The following is a 21,272-nucleotide window of genomic DNA, read 5'->3' as shown; positions in this document are numbered from 1 at the left end:
CAACACATTTCTGACAGGAAATCTCCTCTCACTCAATGCAAACAACCTCTTTGTTTACATATTTGAGGGCGTTAAGTGGTTTCTGTCATGTGATTTGCATTTGAATGGTGAAGGCGGGAAATCGTGAGGAACATATTGTACCTCATGGTCATTTCAAACAGATTACACAACCAGAGAACATTTATTTTCAAGTCTAATTAGTTCAGTTAATAGTAGAGACCTTCAGCTTCACGTTGATATGTTTCTCATGTCTGTGAAGCAAGTATTCGCTGAGTTTCCAGCGACACAAGTGTGTTCATAACAATGAAGCTGCAGAAACTGTCATAAAGACACACAAAGCCCCTCCCCCATTGATTCATCAGTCTATAGTGATCAGTTATTGGCTCTTTTTTTTTTCAGAAGGCGGGGCTAGAGTCCCTTTTTTTGAGGGTTAACTATCCCTTTAATTCAGTAGCTACACAACTACACAAACGTCCATAAATATAAGCACTAGCTAGCTTTCCAGCACGTCAATTAAGATGCAAAGCGTTTTCATTTTTTCATTCGTTATTTTTTTCCTTACTGTTTGTTCAGGGTCTGATTTGTTGCATATTTACCCAACCATCCATTTACGATCGTTTCTGGAGGACTCGATCATGCGTCATCCTGTCAGTCAAACTATGTTAGTTGTAAGAATCAACAACTTAGCTGTCACACAATTATAAAGCCTTGTCCGATTGCACTTGTCTTCTGAAATGATTCCCGACATATTTCTGACAGGAAATCTTCTCTCACACAATGCAAACAACCTCTTTGTTTACATATTTGAGGGCGTTAAGTGGTTTCTGTCATGTGATTTGCATTTAAATGGTGAAGGCGGGAAATCGTGAGGAACATATTGTACCTCATGGTCATTTCAAACAGATTACACAACCAGAGAACATTTGTTTTCAAGTCTAATTAGTTCATTTAAAAGTAGAGACCTTCAGCTCCACGTTGATATGTTTCTCATGTCTGTGAAGCAAGTATTCGCTGAGTTTCCAGCGACACAAGTGTGTTCATAACAATGAAGCTGCAGAAACTGTCATAAAGACACACAAAGCCCCTCCCCCATTGATTCATCAGTCTATAGTGATCAGTTATTGGCTCTTTTTTTTTTCAGAAGGCGGGGCTAGAGTCCCTTTTTTTGAGGGTTAACTATCCCTTTAATTCAGTAGCTACACAACTACACAAACGTCCATAAATATAAGCACTAGCTAGCTTTCCAGCACGTCAATTAAGATGCAAAGCGTTTTCATTTTTTCATTCGTTATTTTTTTCCTTACTGTTTGTTCAGGGTCTGATTTGTTGCATATTTACCCAACCATCCATTTACGATCGTTTCTGGAGGACTCGATCATGCGTCATCCTGTCAGTCAAACTATGTTAGTTGTAAGAATCAACAACTTAGCTGTCACACAATTATAAAGCCTTGTCCGATTGCACTTGTCTTCTGAAATGATTCCCGACATATTTCTGACAGGAAATCTTCTCTCACACAATGCAAACAACCTCTTTGTTTACATATTTGAGGGCGTTAAGTGGTTTCTGTCATGTGATTTGCATTTAAATGGTGAAGGCGGGAAATCGTGAGGAACATATTGTACCTCATGGTCATTTCAAACAGATTACACAACCAGAGAACATTTGTTTTCAAGTCTAATTAGTTCATTTAAAAGTAGAGACCTTCAGCTCCACGTTGATATGTTTCTCATGTCTGTGAAGCAAGTATTCGCTCAGTTTCCAGCGACACAAGTGTGTTCATAACAATGAAGCTGCAGAAACTGTCATAAAGACACACAAAGCCCCTCCCCCATAGATTCATCAGTCTATAGTGATCAACGATTGGCTCTTTTTTTCCAGAAGGTGGGGCTAGAGTCACTTTTTCAGAGGGTTAACTATCCCTTTAACTCAGTAGCTACACAAGCTTCCCTAAATATTAGTACTAGCTAACGTTCATCCAAGCCAAATCAGATGCTAAATGTTTCGTTTTGTCCTATTTGTTGCGTTTCAGATGGGTTCCCACTAACGGGACGCTGCAGCTCGACCAGACACATCAGTTCTGTGAGGAAACGGCTTCTGAGATGAGAGAAATCCTGCTGAACTGCGGTAAAAACTCCCAGAGTCGCTTCACATACAGACACGCCACACGCTGCCAATGCGGAGCCAAGCGTTAGCTTCACCTGTGTTAGTTATCCACTAGTCAACTTTGATGTGTGTGTGTTGTTTATGCGATATTAATAACGTAATGCTGAACGTGTGGGATGATTTTAGTTTCAGATTAAATCTATTAAACTGTACTTTAAATGGATGTAAGATTATTCGCGTATTAGCCAAACTGTAAATGATTCTGATGAACGACACACGTTGTATTAATAATGATTATTTCTGTAGCACTTCAGTTTAAGTAGCAATTCTCACTATTAACTAGTGGATTATCACTCGCTTATTATGAAGATGTTTATAAGCACTTGTAAAGTATGATCTTGTTTTACATCCCTAATACCTAATGACCATAATAAGCAGATAATTAAGCAGAAAATTAGTAATTTATTGAGCTAAAAGTCTTAGTTAGTGGATTATTAATAGCGGGAATTGTTCCTTAAAATGAAGTGTGACCAAATATGTGTATTGATTCAAGGATTTCTGTAACCTGACATCAGGTGTCCTCAGGTGTTTGTAATCCACTTTATGGATTTGGTTTAATTTTTTATATTATTAAATTTTTTATGATGATAATTTGATTTGAAATCAATCATTATAGCACATTTTTGAAACATGTTTGCTTTTATATGATCTTCTTACGAATAAAACACAACACAAACTATTTGAAAAAAGCTATTTGTTTGTGTTTGTTTCTTTATTTATTTGTTTGTTTGTTGATCTTTTAGTTGTTTATGAAAAGTGAAATGTACCTAAACATACACGAATTTCAGAATTTATTCATATTTAATTCTTATTTATTTCTTCATATTTATTTATTTATTTATTTTTATTTATTGTGATAATCATACTAATAATGCTTTATTATTATAATTATTATTGTTACTATTAATATTATTATTGTTATCATTAGTAGTAGTAGTAGTAGTAATTAATAACAATTCATTTATTACTTAATTAATCAATTCTATTTTTAACTGAAAATCTAGATAATAACTAGATACTAATAGTTTTAGTTTCTTAAAACAGAAATATTATTTGATTTAATGTTACAGATAAATAACAACTGCTACTATTATATTTATTATTAATATTAATATTATTATTATTATTATTATTATTATTATTATTATTTTAAGTAATTCATGTATATATTACAAATAAATGTTTTTATATTATAATATGTTTTATTTATTTATTTATAATAATTACAAATAATTGTTGTTGTTGTTGTTGCTGTTACTCATATTTTTAAGTAACATATATGTTTGCATTACAAATAATGTTATAATATAGTATAACATTTTTATTTATTTATTTACTTATTTACTTATTTATTTATTTATTTATTTATTTATTTATTTATTTAATAGTAATAACACTTATAACAACAACAACAACAACAATAATAATAATTATTATTTTTACTATTAATTTCTAAATAACATCTATCTATGTATTACAAATAAACATTGTTATATAATAACATGACATTTTAGTTATTTATTCATTTATTTATTCATAATGATAATAATAATAATAATAATAATAATAATAATAATAGTAATAGTAATAATAATAAAATATTATTGTTGTTGTTGTTGTTTTTATTACATATAAATTATGTATGTATTACAAATAAATGTTATAATATAACATTTTATTTATGTATGTATGTATGTATGTATGTATGTATGTATGTATTTATTTGTTTGTTTATTTGTTTATTGTAACAATAGTAATAACAATGTTATAACAACAACAACAATAATAATAATAATAATAATAATTATTATTATTATTATTTATTTATTTTTAAATAACATCTATCTATGTATTGCAAATAAACATTGATATAATATAATATTTTACTCTTTTCTTTATTTATTCATAATAAATAATAATAACAATAATAATAATAATAAAAATACTTATAATAATAATAATAATAATAATAATATATTATTATTATTTTTACCACTATTTATTTGTAAATAATATATATATATATATATATATATATATATATATATATATATATATATATATATATATATATATATATATAACAAATAAATGTTGTTTTATTATAATATAACATTTTATTTATTTATGTATTTATTTATTTATTTATTTATTTATTTATTTATTTATTTATAATAATAGTAATAACACTGATAATAACAAATACTATAATAATATTAATAATAATAATGAGAATGATAATAATAATAATAATAATGATAATAATAATAATAATGATAACAACAATAAAAACAACAGTAATGATAAATTGTAATAATAATAATATAATATAATGTATATAATAATAATAAATTATTAATATCGTTACTATGTATTTTTAAATAACATCTATGTATATATTGCAAATAAATGTTGTTACATTATAATATAACATTTTATTTATTTATTTATTTATTTATATATAATAATAATAACATGACTGTTGTTGTTATTATTATTAGTATTATTACTATTTGTGTTTAAATTTGTGTAACATGTAATAATAATAATAATAATAATAATAATAATAATAAATAATACTAAAAATAATCATGAGTCTTCTGCCAGCATGTCTAGAGTGAATCTGCAGTTATCCGAGTTAAATCTCTGCGGTGTTTGAAGTGTATTAAAGGGTCATTCACAGGAGTGAGAGTCCCCAGCGTTAGCGGTGCTCAGGACCCCATTGATCTGCTGACCTGATCAGAGCGTCAGTCAGTCTGGTTACTGATTAGATGAGCTCTTATAACCCCGAATGATAAGAGTTTACCTGTGTCAGAGTCCTTCATCACCGCCAGCAGCAGGTACAGGCAAACACTCTCTGCTTCTTTACACCGATACAGTAGTCAACATCGGAAATGGATCAAAATAAGGGGTTTAAGATAGCTCTAAAATAGGAAAATGTGTTGTTGATTAGTTTAAAGGAAAGTTTTAATCAAAGGTGATGATCCAGTTCAAATGGTGACCACTGTATGTATTGCTTCATGTCTTTTAAAGGGACAGTTCACCTAACATTTGAGTTTGGTTTTTATTAACTGTGTTCCAAATTTCTTCTGTTGAACACAAATGGAGATATTCTGAAGAATGCTCTGGGGAAAAACAGAGTCTTTGACTTCTATTGTATTTTTTGTTCTTACTATGGATGTCGAAGTTTTCCAACATTCTTCAGAGTATCTTTTTTTGGCTCCGCAGACAACTCATAAAGGTTGAATGTAATGAATTAGTAGCATAAACAGCAAGAGTAAACAGTAAATAGTGAGTGGGTGTTCATTTTGGGGTGAACTGTGCTTTTAAGAGCTGATTTGTCTGTAATGTTTGTGTCTGCACTGTGTTTGTGTGTGTTTAAAGAATGAAGAGCTTGCCATTAGTGATGAAAATGTAATGTCAAATTTAAATTGTCAGATTAATATAACTAAATATAGTCTTGTCATTTTAAATACAACATGTAGAGAATATTACTGTAAACCTGAGTGTAATACCTGAAAATGCTAGATCTGAGAGTATGATGGTTCGTTTTGTGTATCGTTGTGTGTGTGCAGTGTTACAAAGATTTATAGTTTGCAAAAAAATATGACATTTATATTATAATATCATATAATAAATATAATATAATATAATATAATATAATATAATATAATATAATATAATATAATATAATATAATATAATATAATATAATGTAACATAATATAATGTAATATAATATAATATAATATGATATAATATAATATAATATGATATAATATAATATAATAATAAAATAATAATAAAATAATATAATTAATATAACATAATATAATATAATAATACTAATATAATAATATAATATTGTACTATAATATAATATAATATAATATAATACTAAAATAATAATAATATAATATAATGTAATATAACATAATATAATATAATATATAATATAATATAATATAATAATATAATATAATATAATACTAAAATAATAATATAATATAATATAATATAATATAATATAATAATGTAATATAACATAATATAATAATACTGTATATTTTTCTTCCTCTATTTCCTGCCTGTATATAAATTAAATATAATATAAAATTAAGCCAAATTGCATTCAAAAATAACAAAAAACAAAAACAATTGAATATTTTTCTATAAAGAAATAAAATAAAAATGATGTAAAATAAAATATGTTAAATAAAATTAAATATAAATAAAATGAAATGAACTGAAATACAAAATATAAATACAAAATAAATGAACATAAAATATAATATTAAATTAAATAAAATGTGCTTAGCATTTTTGTTTGCAACATTAAACAAAATACATATAAATAAAAATAATAATTCAAATTAAATATAATATAAAATTAAATTAGTTTAAAAAAACTAAAAATGACTGAAGAATTTTAATAAAATTAAATCAAAATATAATATAACATATTTTTCTTCCTGTATTTCCTGCCTGTGTCTTAATATAAAAAAAGCATGCAAAGTCTTTTTTATGATAATGTTATTATTGGTAATTAAAGAAAATGTTATTTTGCATATGAGTTTAAAATATAAAACTGTCAAAACTGACACTGATTTATCTTACACAAAAAGAGAACAAGAAAAAGTGAAATAAACAAAGAAATTTAAATAAATAAATAAAGGAATCTACAATGTTTATTTACCATTAACTGAAATATATCATTTGTGTTAATAAGAATTAATTGTGAAATAATTAAATGAATGAATGAATAAATACAGAAATAAATAAATGAAGTGAATGAATGAATGAATTAAAAATAATTAAATAATTTGTTTAAAAATTCAATTATTAAATATATGAATGAATGAAGTAAAAAATGAATTAAATAAATGAATGAATGAATTATTTAATAAATAAATACATTTAACTAAATAATTGTTTAATAAATAAATAATTAAATAAATAAACAAATAATAAATTCAATTAAATAAATAAATGACTAAATGAAGTAAATGAATAGATGAATGAAGTAAATACATAAATATATATATAAATAAATGAAGTAAATAAATAAATAAACTAAATACGTAAATAATTATTTAAATAAATAAATTATAAATTTAATAAATAAATAAACTAAATACGCAATGAATAGTTTAAATAAATGAATGAGGTAAATAAATAAAACAAATACGTTTACAATTATTTAAATAAATGAATAAATGAAGTAAATAAAAATAAACTAAATACGTAAATAATAATTTAAATAAATAAATAGATGAAGTAAATTAATAAATAAGCTAAATACGTTAATAATTATTTAAATAAATAAATAAATGAATGAATTAAATAAATAAATAAACTAAATATGTAAACAATTTTTAAATAAATAAATGATAAATTCAATAAATAAATAAACTAAATACCTAAACAATTATTTAAATAAATAAATAAATAAAGTAAATAAATAAATAAACTAAATACGTTAATAATTATTTAAATAAATAAATAAATGAATTAAATAAAAAAATTAACTAAATACTTAAATAATTATTTGCATAAATAAATAAATGAAATAAATAAATAAACTAAATACGTAAATAATTATTTAAATAAATAAATGATAAATTTAATAAATAAATAAACTAAATACGCAATGAATAGTTTAAATAAATGAATGAGGTAAATAAATGAACCAAATATGTTTACAATTATTTAAATAAATAAATAAATAAATAAATGAATTAAATAAAAATAAACTAAATACGTAAATAATTATTTAAATAAATAAATAAATGAAGTAAATAAATAAATAAAATAAATACATTAATAATTATTTAAATAAATAAATAAATAAATAAATAAATAAATAAAAAATAAACTAAATACTTAAATAATTATTTAGATAAATAAATAAATGAATTAAATAAACTAAATACGTAAACAATTTTTTAAATAAATAAATGATGAATTCAATAAATAAATAAACTAAATACTTAAATAATTATTTAAATAAATAAATAAATTAAGTAAATAAATAAATAAACTAAATACGTTAATAGTTATTTAAATAAATAAATAAATAAATAAATGAATTAAATAAAAAATAAACTAAATACTTAAATAATTATTTAGATAAATAAATAAATGAATTAAATAAACTAAATACGTAAACAATTTTTAAATAAATAAATGATAAATTCAATAAATAAATAAACTAAATACTTAAATAATTATTTAAATAAATAAATAAATTAAGTAAATAAATAAATAAACTAAATACGTTAATAGTTATTTAAATAAATAAATAAATGAATGAATTCAATAAAAATTAAACTAAATACTTAAATAATTATTTACATAAATAAATAAACGAATTAAATAAATGAATAAACTAAATACGTTAATAATTATTTAAATTAATAAATGAAATAAATAAAAAATTAACGAAATACGTAAATAATTATTTAAATAAACAAATGATAAATTTAATAAAAAAATAAACTAAATATGTAAATAATTATTTAAATAAATGAATGAATAAATAAATTCAATAAATAAATAAATGGATTGATGAAAAAATAAAATGAGTGAATTATGTTCATTTATCACCAACTGAAACACATTTATTGTATTATTAATAATGACACACAGCTGAAGTCAAAATGATTCGCCTCCTGTGAATTTTTTCTCTTGCAAATATTTCCCGCATGATGTTGAACAGATTCAGGAATTCTCCACAGTATTTCCTATAATATTTTCTTCTTCCGCAGGAAGTCCTATTTGTTTTATTTCATCTCGAATAACTAATTTCAGGTCAGTATTATCAGCCCCCTTAAGCTATATATTTTTCAAAGGTCTACAGATCAAACCATACTCGCGGTGGATTCTTTCCCCTCTTGCTTTCTCCAAATATTCTGTCCTGCCACACATCTCATTGTGTTCAGCATCAAACCAACATCAACAAAAGGCTGATGCTGAAAATCTTTGATTCCCTCAGACTCCCTTCCTCTTGCAGGAAACCTGGAGCAATTTGTGCGTCTCTCGGCTCCACCCTCAGGACTCTTTTCCTCTGATCGTGTTTTCTTACGTCTTGAACAATGGACCAACTAAAGAACAACATGCTGTTATGCTCGACAATAACCTGTTAACGGTCTCTTCTGTCTTCTTCATTTTGTTTCCAGGACACCATGAGTACGGAGAAGAAGAAGGAGCCATGCTGCAGCAAGTTAAAGGTGATTTTTCACTCTTTTGGGTTCTTGATTGATTGCTTCATGATCAAAGATGTAACAGCTGGAGAACGGTTTAATCCCGTCACTGGAGAATGGCTTTCCGTTAACCCCTAGTTTTAGAGTCGACGTGCTTTTAGAAAATGCTAGAGCAGTTTGCGTTTTAGAATACATCAAATATATAATTGAATTAAATATTTAATGAAATATTCAACATAATTAAATGAAAACGTTAAATATTATTGAAAAGTAAAATTAAACGAAAACATCAAATTAAATGTAAAATAAAATATTATGTAACATTTCAGAATAAAATCTAGCATACATTTTCTTATTAAATATAAAATATAATCCAATGACATGAATTGAAATGAACTTAAATAAAAGAATTAAATATAACTTTAAATATTACATAAAATAAAATAAAAAACTACAATTAAATATAATATAAAATTAAGCCAATTTGCATTGAAAAATGAAGTTAAAAACATCAAATTAAACGTAAAACAAAATATTATGTAACATTTCAGAATAAAATCTAGCATACATTTTCTTATGAAATATAAAATATAATACAATGACGTGAATTGAAATTAACTTAAATAAAATAATTAAATATAACATTAAATGTTACATAAAATAAAAAAATAACTACAATTAAATATAATATAAAATTAAGCCAATTTGTATTGAAAAATAAAATTAAAAACATCAAATTAAACAGAAAATAAAATATTATGTAACAATTTAAAAAAATTATTAAAATGAAGTAAAAAATAAATAACTAAATGAATAAATGAAGTAAATAAATAAATATATACATAAACTAATAAATAAATATATAAAAAGTAATCTACTATGTTTTTTAACCATTAACTGAAATATAGCATTTGTATTAATAATATTAAATTGTGAAATAAATCAATAAATTAAGTAAATAAATTAATTTATTTTAAAAATCTATTTAAATAAACAAATAAACAATAAATTGAATAAATACATAAATAAATAAAGTATAAATAAATAAATTAATTAAATGAATAAATTAAGTAAAATATAATAATACATGTTTAAACATAATAAATATGATTCAAATATTATTAAAAATAAAATTAAACAAAAACATAAAATTAAACGTAAAATAAAATATTATACAACATTTTACAAAATTATTAAAATATAAAATAATGTACAATTAGGCCAATTTGTAACATAACAATGAAGATATTTAACATTTAACATGATAAAATAAAATATAAATGATCTAGAATAAAATCTAGCATACATTTTCTTATGAAATAAAAAATATAATACAATGACATGAATTGAAATTAACTTAAATAAAATAATTAAATATAACTTTAAATATTACATAAAAAATAACTACAATTAAATATAATATAAAATTCAGCCAATTTGCATTGAAAAAAATTATAATAAAAAAATTAAAATAATTTATAATAAAATATAACATTAAATAAAAGTAAATCTTAAATTTAATAAAATGAAATGTACTAAAATGAAATAATAAAATACAAATAAATTAAGATAAAATGTAATGTAACGTATTTAGCATTATTTGTTTACAACGTGAAAAAAATACTAAAAACAATTAAGACATAAATACACAATATAATATATGATTATTAATAATATTAATATAATATAAAATAAAGCCAAATTGCAAAAAAACAAGAAAAAAACAATTGAACATTTTTAATAATAAAATAAAATAATAATTAAATAAAATAAGTTAAATAAAATTAAATATGAATAAAATAAACTGAACTGAAATATAAATATAAAATAAATGAACATAAAATATAATATTAAATTAAATAAAATGTATTTAGCATTTTTGTTTACAACCTGAAACAAAATACATATAAATAAAAATAATTAAAATTAAATATAATATAAAATTAAGCAAGTTGGCTTTTAAAAAACTAAAAAAGACTGAAGATTTTATAATAAAATTAAATCAAAATAATGTCAAAAAATATATAACATTAAATAAAACTAATTAAAAAATAAAATATAATAATATAAAATAATTTAAGATAAAATGTAATATTAAATTAATTAGAACATACTTAGCATTATTTGTTTACAACATGAGGAAAATAATGAAATAAAAACTGAAATAAAAAATCAGGATTTATTAAGATAAAATAGAATAAAAAATGAAATTAATGAATACAATAATGAATACAATAAATGAATGAATTAAATAAAATGTACTCCGCATTAAATAAATGAATAAATAAAATATATGTGTTCACAACATGTAGTAAAAAAATTTAGAAAATAAAATTGAAAATAAAATATTAAACATTAAAATAATATTAACATAAGATAAAATATAATATTAACTTGAATAAAGCTTACTAAGCATTATTTGTTTACAACGTGAGAAAAAAATTATAATTTAGTAAAAAATTAAGATAAAATATTTTATAATATTTAATTCACAAAAAATACTTAGCATCATATAAAACTTACTTTACCATTATAAAGTTATAAAATTAACTTAAATTTAATTAAAAAAATTATAAAATAGAATATTAAATTAAATTAAACTTAATATTATTTGTTTACATTATACAAATAATTTTACTACAATTTAGAATGAAAATTTTTTTTAAATAAAATATTAAATAAAGATAAAATATAACATAAAATTTAATTAAATAAAACTCATCAAACAAAATTTATTTGCAACAAAATTTGTTTACAACATAATTTGTACGAATTTTTTGTCGAATGTAATAAGATTCAAATTTGGCTTAAATGAACTTAAAAAGTTCTAAATTATCTTTATTCTAGTCGTTAAATCTGTGATTACGACTCAAATTGCTGTATCATGCATACTCTGCCAGTAGATGGCGATGTAACTTTGCTAATTTATACAGTTTCCTTAGTTAGTTAGTTTCTTATATAGTTTTCTTGTTTTTGTGTAAAATGGTTGCTAATTCCTATGAATACTTCCAATATTATTGTATATTTTACGTGAAAATTGTAATAAATGTATTTATTTATTTATTATTTAGTTGTTAATTTGTTTACATAATAATATTTTATATATTTTTTTACGTGAATTGGTTAAAATTAAGAGAATTTTCAATCGTGAAGCATCATAATAAGCATGTTGAGGGTTTGTAGAGACACCGGTGTAAGTAGATTACTCATTTTGGATGATTTCTGAGACGCTGCAAGTCTTGTCTTATCGAAAAACTGCAATAAAGCAAAACAAACAAAAATGTCACACCATGGGAATACTCGCATACCCAAAAGCACTTAATCAGGAAATCACTTTTCCCCTTATCATGCTGGAGGAAATGAGTCCCTTTAAAGTTCAATATCTGGAGCAGAGTGAGAGATTTAATGGTAGTTGATGATTGGTGCGCTTCCTTAAACCAATCAATGGCACGGCTTCTGACCCACACCACAGCATTTACTGGTTACTGGTTAACCAGTGGACCGTGAACATACAACTAACAACTGATAGTAGTGCAAATATTGGGAAAATTGTTTCAGATTGTGGCTTAAACAACTAAGTAAAGGGAGGAAATTAAAGGGGCCGAAGACTACGCCCTGTGGTACCTCGCGAAAAGGGACAAAGAGTCACCATACTGTACCTAACACAAAAAGTACATGCCATTTTGTCTCTGCCATATATTACACTCACCGGCTACCTTAGTAGTATCGGGTTGGACCTCGTTTTGCCTTCAGAACTGCCTTGGTCCTTCGTGACGTAGATTCAGCAAGCTACTGGAAATATTCCTCAGAGATTTTGCTCCACGCAGTCGGCTGTACATCCCGAAGCTGCTCTATTGGATTGAGATCTGGTGACTGCGTGGGCCAGTTGAGTACAGTGAACTCATTGTTACGTTCAAGAAACCAGTCTGAAATGATTGGCGCTTTATGACATGGTGCGTTATCCTGCTGGAAGTAGCCGGTGAGTGTATATTTTGGTTTATCAGCTGACGATATAGAAACCGTCAACACAATCTTACAGCAATACGTAACTTTTTGATTTCGTGGCTAATTCATATTAATTCCAGCATGATCTCACGAGGAAACGTAAGTATTTTACGTTTTGTCAGTTTAGTGGCTAATTCGTACGAATTCGTACAAGTTCGGTCGTATGAAAATGTACGGTTTTAAAAAGGAGGCGTGGCACCTAACCCCAACCGTCATTGGGGGATGAGCAAATCGTACTAAATTGTACAAATTAGATCATACGAATTCATACGAACTAGCCACTAAATCAAAAAGTTACGAATTGCCGTGAGATAGCGTTGATTAAATCGTATAATCTCATTCCTACAGTTTTAGTATGGTTTGCTCATCCACCAATGAGGGTTAGGCGTGGGGACACGCCTCCTTTTAAAAATCATACATTTTCATACAAATAACATTGTACGAATTAGCCACTTTTCGAGGAATACGTAAGATTCATTTCCTCATTCGAATACCATTCAGTAGAATAACATGGGTGTTTTTTTTACTTGCATGAATTGTCAACCTAATGTGTGTGTGTGTGTGTGTGTGTTTTCAGATGTTTTTGGCTGCCATGTGCTTTGTGTTCTTTGCCAAAGCCTTTCAGGGCAGCTACATGAAGAGCTCCGTCACGCAGATCGAGAGGCGTTTTGACGTCCCAAGCTCGCTAATCGGATTCATCGATGGAAGTTTTGAAATCGGTAAGAGTCGAAATCACACACTTTGGGCTTTGACGAATGCTATGAATATCAATCCTTCATATAGTGGCACACTCTAAATACGAATTCATAGTGTAATTCTACGATTTTTGTACACTCTTCTTACCTTTGGCTAGCAAAAAGTTTCAACCAGGTTAAAGTGCGCTTGAAATTACAACGTTTTGTTTCGCAAACTCACATAGTTATTCTTGAGTTTAACAATTAATCCGTTATCCACTGAAAAAAATGTGTTTGTTTTGGTAATCTTCAATCAAAATCTGAGCGTTTGCTTCCGCGTTTGGAGTAAAGGTCCTTCTGTTGACGTCAACCTGAGGGCTTCTATGGCAACAGCATATTAATATCCTCTCTCACCGTCAGTTTGCTTTGAGGGACTGACCCGCAAAATGAAAGTCCCGCCCTCAGCATACTTATAAGAGTAATAAGAGTCTTGGACTTTATTATCTATGTGTAGCAGAGGCAAGTTAGTAAGCTAGGAAGACGCTAGAGGCCATGGACTTTAGCCTCCTTGGTAGAGCAACTGACTCCTATGCGGAAGGTCGCCTGTGTGAAACCAGCTCGGAGCGGGTTAGGTGGCGTAGGACCGGCAGGGTTATATTGGTGCCGTGACCCGGATGGGAGTAAGGTTTAGGGGGGTGAGTATAAGTAGGCCAGCTAGTAAGTGCTGTGCAGGTAAACCTCACTCCTCTGACCTCTAAAGGTGCTCTAGCGACATTCGCTAGAGGCCATGGTCTTTAGCCTCCTTGGTAGAGCAAGCGACTCCCATGCGGAAGGTCACCGGTTCGATACCAGCTCGGAGCGGGTTGGGTGGCGTAGGACCGGCGGAAGTTACATATGTAAATCCGACAAATTCATGCATGACATGTCTTAATATGTCATAGCAAATTCTGATTGGTTGAAGAAACAGGTTCAATTATGAATTGCTAATCAAGCGTGCATTTTAAATTCTAAAGACCTCAAGGCAGATTTTCGTTGACCCCGGCAACACAATTGCTGAAATATGATTGGTTAAATATCTATAAAAATACAATAATATAAACAAACACTACTGGAGGCAGCGCAGAAGCTATGAAGTGAAGAAAAAAGACTATTGGACATAATTTAATAAACATAATGGAAAAAAATATATGAAAAATAAATTTCAGCCAAACTAAAATAAATTAAACTTTCTCCCGAAGATCATTGCTTGCTCTGTTAAAAATCACTTTGGAATCTTGAAAAATAACTACAGTATCACAGAAGCGCTAACAATTCAACTCTACCTCTCTCTTTGCGCTCTCGAATAAGTAGAATTCTAACAGAACGTCATTTCCTTCTTGTTTTCAGGTAATCTGTTTGTAATAGCTTTCGTGAGTTACTTTGGTGCTAAGCTTCACAGGCCGCGGCTGATAGCAGCTGGATGTTTAGTCATGTCCGCAGGATCCTTCATAACAGCGATGCCGCATTTCTTCCAAGGACAGTAAGTTTACACAAACATTAAGACATTTTTACGTTTAGCTAACACAACTAAGGCCAGTTTCTTCATACAATGGGTGGCACTTCAAAATGACCACTACCGCCGTGAGTGGTGCCACCGCGGAACTAAGGGATTAAGGTTTTGAGGTGTAATAGCAATATGCGACTGTGCTGCCATAAATACACAGTAGCTGTAAATACCCTGCTACTTGTGAATGTAAAAAAAATAACGAAACAAAGCATTATAATTCCTTCGTTTATCATTAAAAACTTGTTAACAAGCTTTCTTATCTTTGTAAACTTGTTAAGTGCAATGAGGATTCAATTTGGAAATTAAACTAAAGACATAAAAGACAACTAAAATGAAATCAAATAAATAAATAAATAAATAATAAATAAATCAACAAATAAATGAATAAATGAATCAATAAATAAATAAATGACAAAATAAATAATCAACAAGTAAATGAATGAATGAATGAATGAATGAATAAATAAATAAATAAATAAATAAACAAATAAATGAATAAATAAATAAATAAATAAGTAAATAAATAAACAAACGAATAAATAAATAAATAAATAAATAAATAAATAAATCAACAAATAAAGAAATGAATAAATAAATAAACAAATAAACATCTAAATGAATTAATAAATCAACAAATAAATCAATAAATAAATGAAAAATTAAATAAATAAATGAATAAATAATTAAATGACAAAATAAATCAACAAATACATAAATGAATGAATAAATAAATAAATAAATAAAGGAATAAATAAACAAATCAACAAATAAATGAATACATAAATAAATAAATCAACAAATGAATAAATGAATGAATAAATAAAGAAATCAACAAATAAATAAATAAATCAACAAATAAATGAATAAATAAATAAATCAACAAATAAATAAATGAATAAATAAATCAACAAATGAATGAATAAATGAATAAATAAATCAACAAATAAATGAATAAATAAATAAATCAACAAATAAATAAATGAATAAATAAATCAACAAATGAATGAATAAATGAATAAATAAATCAACAAATAAATGAATAAATATATAAATCAACAAATGAAAAAATAAATAAATGAATAAATAAATCAACAAATAAATGAATAAATAAATAAATCAACAAATGAATAAATAAATAAATAAATAAATCAACAAATAAATAAATAAATAAATAAATAAATCAACAAATAAATAAATGAATGAATAAATAAATCAACAAATGAATGAATAAATAAACAAATAAATAAAGAAATCAACAAATAAATGAATAAATAAATAAATAAATCAACAAATAAATGAATAAATAAATAAATCAACAAATAAATAAATGAATAAATAAATAAATCAACAAATGAATAAATGAATAAGTAAATAAATCAACAAATAAATGAATAAATAAATAAATCAACAAATAAATAAATGAATAAATAAATAAATCAACAAATAAATGAATAAATAAACAAATAAATAAAGAAATCAACAAATAAATGAATAAATAAATAAATAAATCAACAAATAAATCAATAAATGAATAAATAAACAAATAAATGAACAAATAAATTAATCAACAAACAAATAAATAAATAAATCAATCAATCAACAAATAAATGAATAAATAAATAAATTAACAAATAAATAAATAAATATATAAATAAATACCTACATAATTACCTACATACATACATACATACATACATACATACATAATCAGAGAGACTATAAGTCACTTTCCAAAACCTTTCCATTCACTGATCTTTACTGGTGGAATGATTCATTCCCACACGGACTGCTGATTCTCTTGTATCATTCTAGTATCATGACAACTAAATACCCATCTCTTCCATGATCACCCGAACCCATGAACAAATCCAAGAATCCACCCCCCCCCCCCCCCCCCACATCCCCACCCCAACCCCACTATACCACACAACAACCTCTAAATTCTGAGTGTGCCTCACACAGGTGGGCTTGACAAACCACCTGTCGAAAGCGCACTCTTTCATTTACACTTGCACCAGTCTTGGACCATAAGCTTTCATAGAATCACTCTATATCGTTTTAAAAAATAATTCAAATGTAAAAAGCATTGTGCATCTATGAGGTGTGCCTCATACAGGTGAGCGGGCTTGACAAACCACCTGTAGAAACAACACTCCCACTCCTAACTCCTAGCACTTAATTCTCTGAGCACTGTTTCCTCAATTGTCAACGCCTCCTCAATTGTTACTGTGGATAAAAGCATCTGCTAAATGACTATGTTTTGCATTATTGTGTGTTTGTCGTCCACAGGTACAAATACGAGTCAACCATTTCTCATTTCTCGGCCTCGGTAAACGGTACAGAGAATGTTCTGCCGTGCCTTACAAATGCGAGTCTTGCACAAGATAGTGAAATTCCTACTGTGGAGTCTCAAGCAGGTAAGCAGTTCAGCCCTGACCCTGAACATACCTCAGATAAGAGATTCAGCCATAGACTGCAACCATATTTTCACAATAATAATAAACTCATGGGGCCATCGTATGCTGCTGATTGATAAGGTCGCTAGTTTATTGAGTCGTCTTCTTCGCATTGAATCAAGTTTGTTCTTCAATGTTACATTTCATCTGAATATTATTGGAAGTTGTTACAAAGCAAAATATAAGCTAATTTGAATTATAAATATACATATTTTATTTAGTTTTATTATATATTGTATTATTATATAAAATGATTTTATTTATTTTTGGAATTTTATGAATGTATTTATTTATTCTTTTATTTGTTGATTTATTTATTATTATTTTTTTATTTGTTTGTTGATTTATTTATTTATTTATTTGTTGATGTATTTATGTATTTATTTATTTGTTGATTTATTTATTTATTTATTTATTTATTTATTTATTTATTTATTTGTTGATATGTTTATTTAGTAATTTATTTGTTTATTTATTTATTTATTTGTTGATATGTTTATTTAGTAATTTATTTGTTTATTTATTTATTTATTTGTTGATATGTTTATTTAGTAATTTATTTGTTTATTTATTTATTTATTTATTTATTCATTCTATCATTTATTTATTTATTTATTCATTTATTTGTTGATTTATTTATTTATTTATTGAACTTTAATACACACATCAATAATATTTATTATAAACATATAAACCTTTTTTATCCATTATAGAAATCTAATATATGGCAATATATCATAATTACATAAATTACATATATATTATATTTATGTTTGGATTTCACATAAATTAAAAAAATATATATAAAATGTATGTCATATATGCCACATATAAAGCAAAAATGGCAATTTATAAACAGTGTATATATATATATATATATATATATATATTTATATATGTAATATATATGTAATATATGTATGTGTGTGTGTATATTTATATATATATATATATATATATATATATATATATATATATATATATATATATATATATATATATATATATATATATTTATATATGTAATATATATGTAATATATGTATGTGTGTGTGTGTATATATATATATATATATATATTTTTTTTTTTTTTCAACCTTTGGAATTACGAAAATGTACATGCATGTTCAAATGTATTAGACCGAAGCTCTATATAAATCATATGTATGTTCATAAATCGCTATAAATGAGATTCCGACAGTACATTTTGTATAAATTAGCCACATTTTATGCTAAACGAGATCGTACAAATCTATACAAATGAGATGAAATTCATTAGCGACCCATCTGCTAAAAAGAAAACATACGAAATGTAAAAATACTGTGCGTATTCGTATAAATTTAGCCGAGAATATGTCAAAATAGTTCTCATGAATCACATGATGAACTACAAATTTATACAAACTAGCCAGTATTTAGCTAAAAGAGACTAAAGTCAATCGAGATTCGATGACAATTTGGTAAAAATACATTGATAAATAAAATAAAATCTAGTAAAAATGTATTATTTTGTGCAAATTCATAGGGCTTAGCCATTATCCATATATATTTGTAATCATATAGTTAAAATATATACATTTTATCCACATATTCAATAAAACAAGTAACGTTTTGTAGTTATTTAACGAATATACTGTACAATTTATTGAAAGTAACCTTTCGACTACATTTTTCATTCTAAAACTGAGGTTACATTTGACAAGATATCAACTTTGAAGTTTGGAAAGTTGAGCTGGGAACTCATTATTTACTGTTTGGCTTGTAATATGATTGCGCTATACCCATAATACCTTGCCGGCACTGACCTGTCACTCGAGATTCTGCTTCTCGTTTTTGAACTTTTTTGGAAGCCACCTGTGTTGACTTTGATTCGCTTCTATGTAATCGATACATCTCGAAATCTAACCTCGGGGGTGCAGATGCTGGAGTTGTGTTGCGGATCATGTGTGCAGTTCGGCCCTCAAAAGGGCAAAGTGCAGTAACAAAGTGTTTTGCAAAACAGCAACATGCGTTTCGTGATAGCACCTTTCACACCTTGTAATGCGGTCGAAATTTCTGGAACAACTTTACCGGAAATGTTTTGATTTGCTGTACGCACAGGAAAGGGCGTTCCGCAAAATCCCCGATAAAGCACCATTAGCACTTGATTCCAAAATACTGGTAAATTCTGATATCATTATCTGAAAATTAGCTCTATATAACTGCACTTGAAGTTGTAAACATGAAAGTAGTGAGTCTTTTTGTCGACGTTTTCACTTTTATTTAAAACTTTAGCATTGATGCTGCTGCTTTCGTACCAGACAAGCCAAAATATTCGACTATAGAAGAAAATCGTTGCTAGCATGTGAAGGCTGATGCTGCATTCACACCAGACACGGATGAAGCATGAAGCGTGAGTGATTTACATGTTAAGTCAATGCAAAGACGCGAATAGACATCCTGCTGCAGGAATGGCGTGGCACGAATGACGCGTTTCATGCGAATGATCTGATTTGTGCCAATGAAACACGCCAGTTGAACGTTTTCGTGTTTGATTCGCTTAACGACTTGGAAACTTTAGCGAACATTTGCACCGCCAATCAGGAGCTTGCTCTTGTAGAGGCGTGATTATGATGTAGTGCCTATTGTTGGTGTCCCGACTCTGGACGACAGTTCATCAAAACTGAGCTTGGATCAGTCAGAAGCATTACTGAAAGGTTCCATCATCCAGGTACAATTTCTGGAGGAGTTGATGAAGTCACAGTGCTGGGTGCACCTCTGAAAGGACCTACAGGACTCAGACACGGCGTCGAACAAATCTATGCTGTTTTTCAGCCTTCCTAAAGCACGTAAACACAGATAATCTCTCAATAAAATCCATGTTAGCAATTTAGCAACGAAACTAGTCATCGAACAGACAGAAGCCCTGCCCATGACGTGAATCTGCATCTATTGTGAAGTGAATTTGTTGCGTGAATGAAGCAAGTAAACTCAAAATGTATGTATTTAAGCGTAATTATCGCAATTTACGTGCATGCGCGTGTGGTGTGAACACAGCATGACACTACTAATGTTAGCCGCCGAGTTGCAAAGAGGATTGGTGTGGCGAATTCTGTGGACATGCGCAAAAGTGTTGCGAACAACTCGACGAAATGATGTGAAGAAACGCTGAAGTCTACGAATGAAGTCTCATGGTTCAATGTTGTCGCATTTTGGAAAAAACAAGAGTCACTACAAAATCCGAG

At 26.4% G+C, this 21,272-nt stretch overlaps 3 protein-coding genes across 8 annotated transcripts in view; all 3 read left to right on the top strand.

The window, feature by feature from the left end:
• LOC100329651 (uncharacterized) overlaps positions 1 to 2,855 on the top strand; it is an 86,308-nt gene extending 83,453 nt beyond the window's left edge. For all 3 annotated transcript variants that reach the window (XM_073948059.1, XM_073948058.1, XM_073948060.1), the window contains one exon: positions 2,033 to 2,855. In XM_073948059.1, the coding sequence (XP_073804160.1) occupies positions 2,033 to 2,195 (163 nt within the window). In that variant the 3' untranslated portion in view covers positions 2,196 to 2,855. The remainder of the gene's footprint in view (positions 1 to 2,032) is intronic.
• Positions 1 to 21,272, top strand: part of tmem19 (transmembrane protein 19) — a 1,055,620-nt gene that overhangs the window by 604,111 nt on the left and 430,237 nt on the right. The window lies entirely within an intron of this gene.
• Positions 4,977 to 21,272, top strand: part of slco1d1 (solute carrier organic anion transporter family, member 1D1) — a 48,959-nt gene continuing 32,663 nt past the window's right edge. The window contains exons 1-6 of one of the 3 annotated variants that reach the window (XM_073945616.1): positions 4,977 to 5,006; positions 8,933 to 8,975; positions 9,344 to 9,394; positions 13,950 to 14,091; positions 15,433 to 15,565; positions 17,882 to 18,009. In XM_073945616.1, coding sequence (XP_073801717.1) covers positions 9,350 to 9,394; positions 13,950 to 14,091; positions 15,433 to 15,565; positions 17,882 to 18,009 — 448 coding nt within the window. In that variant the 5' untranslated portion in view covers positions 4,977 to 5,006; positions 8,933 to 8,975; positions 9,344 to 9,349. 3 annotated transcript variants of the gene reach the window in all.

Source organism: Danio rerio, chromosome 4 (genome assembly GCF_049306965.1).
Source record: "Danio rerio strain Tuebingen ecotype United States chromosome 4, GRCz12tu, whole genome shotgun sequence".
Taxonomy (NCBI): Eukaryota; Metazoa; Chordata; class Actinopteri; order Cypriniformes; family Danionidae; genus Danio; species Danio rerio.
The sequence above is the reverse complement of the archived record's forward strand: the minus strand, read 5'-3'. Positions and strand labels throughout refer to the sequence as shown.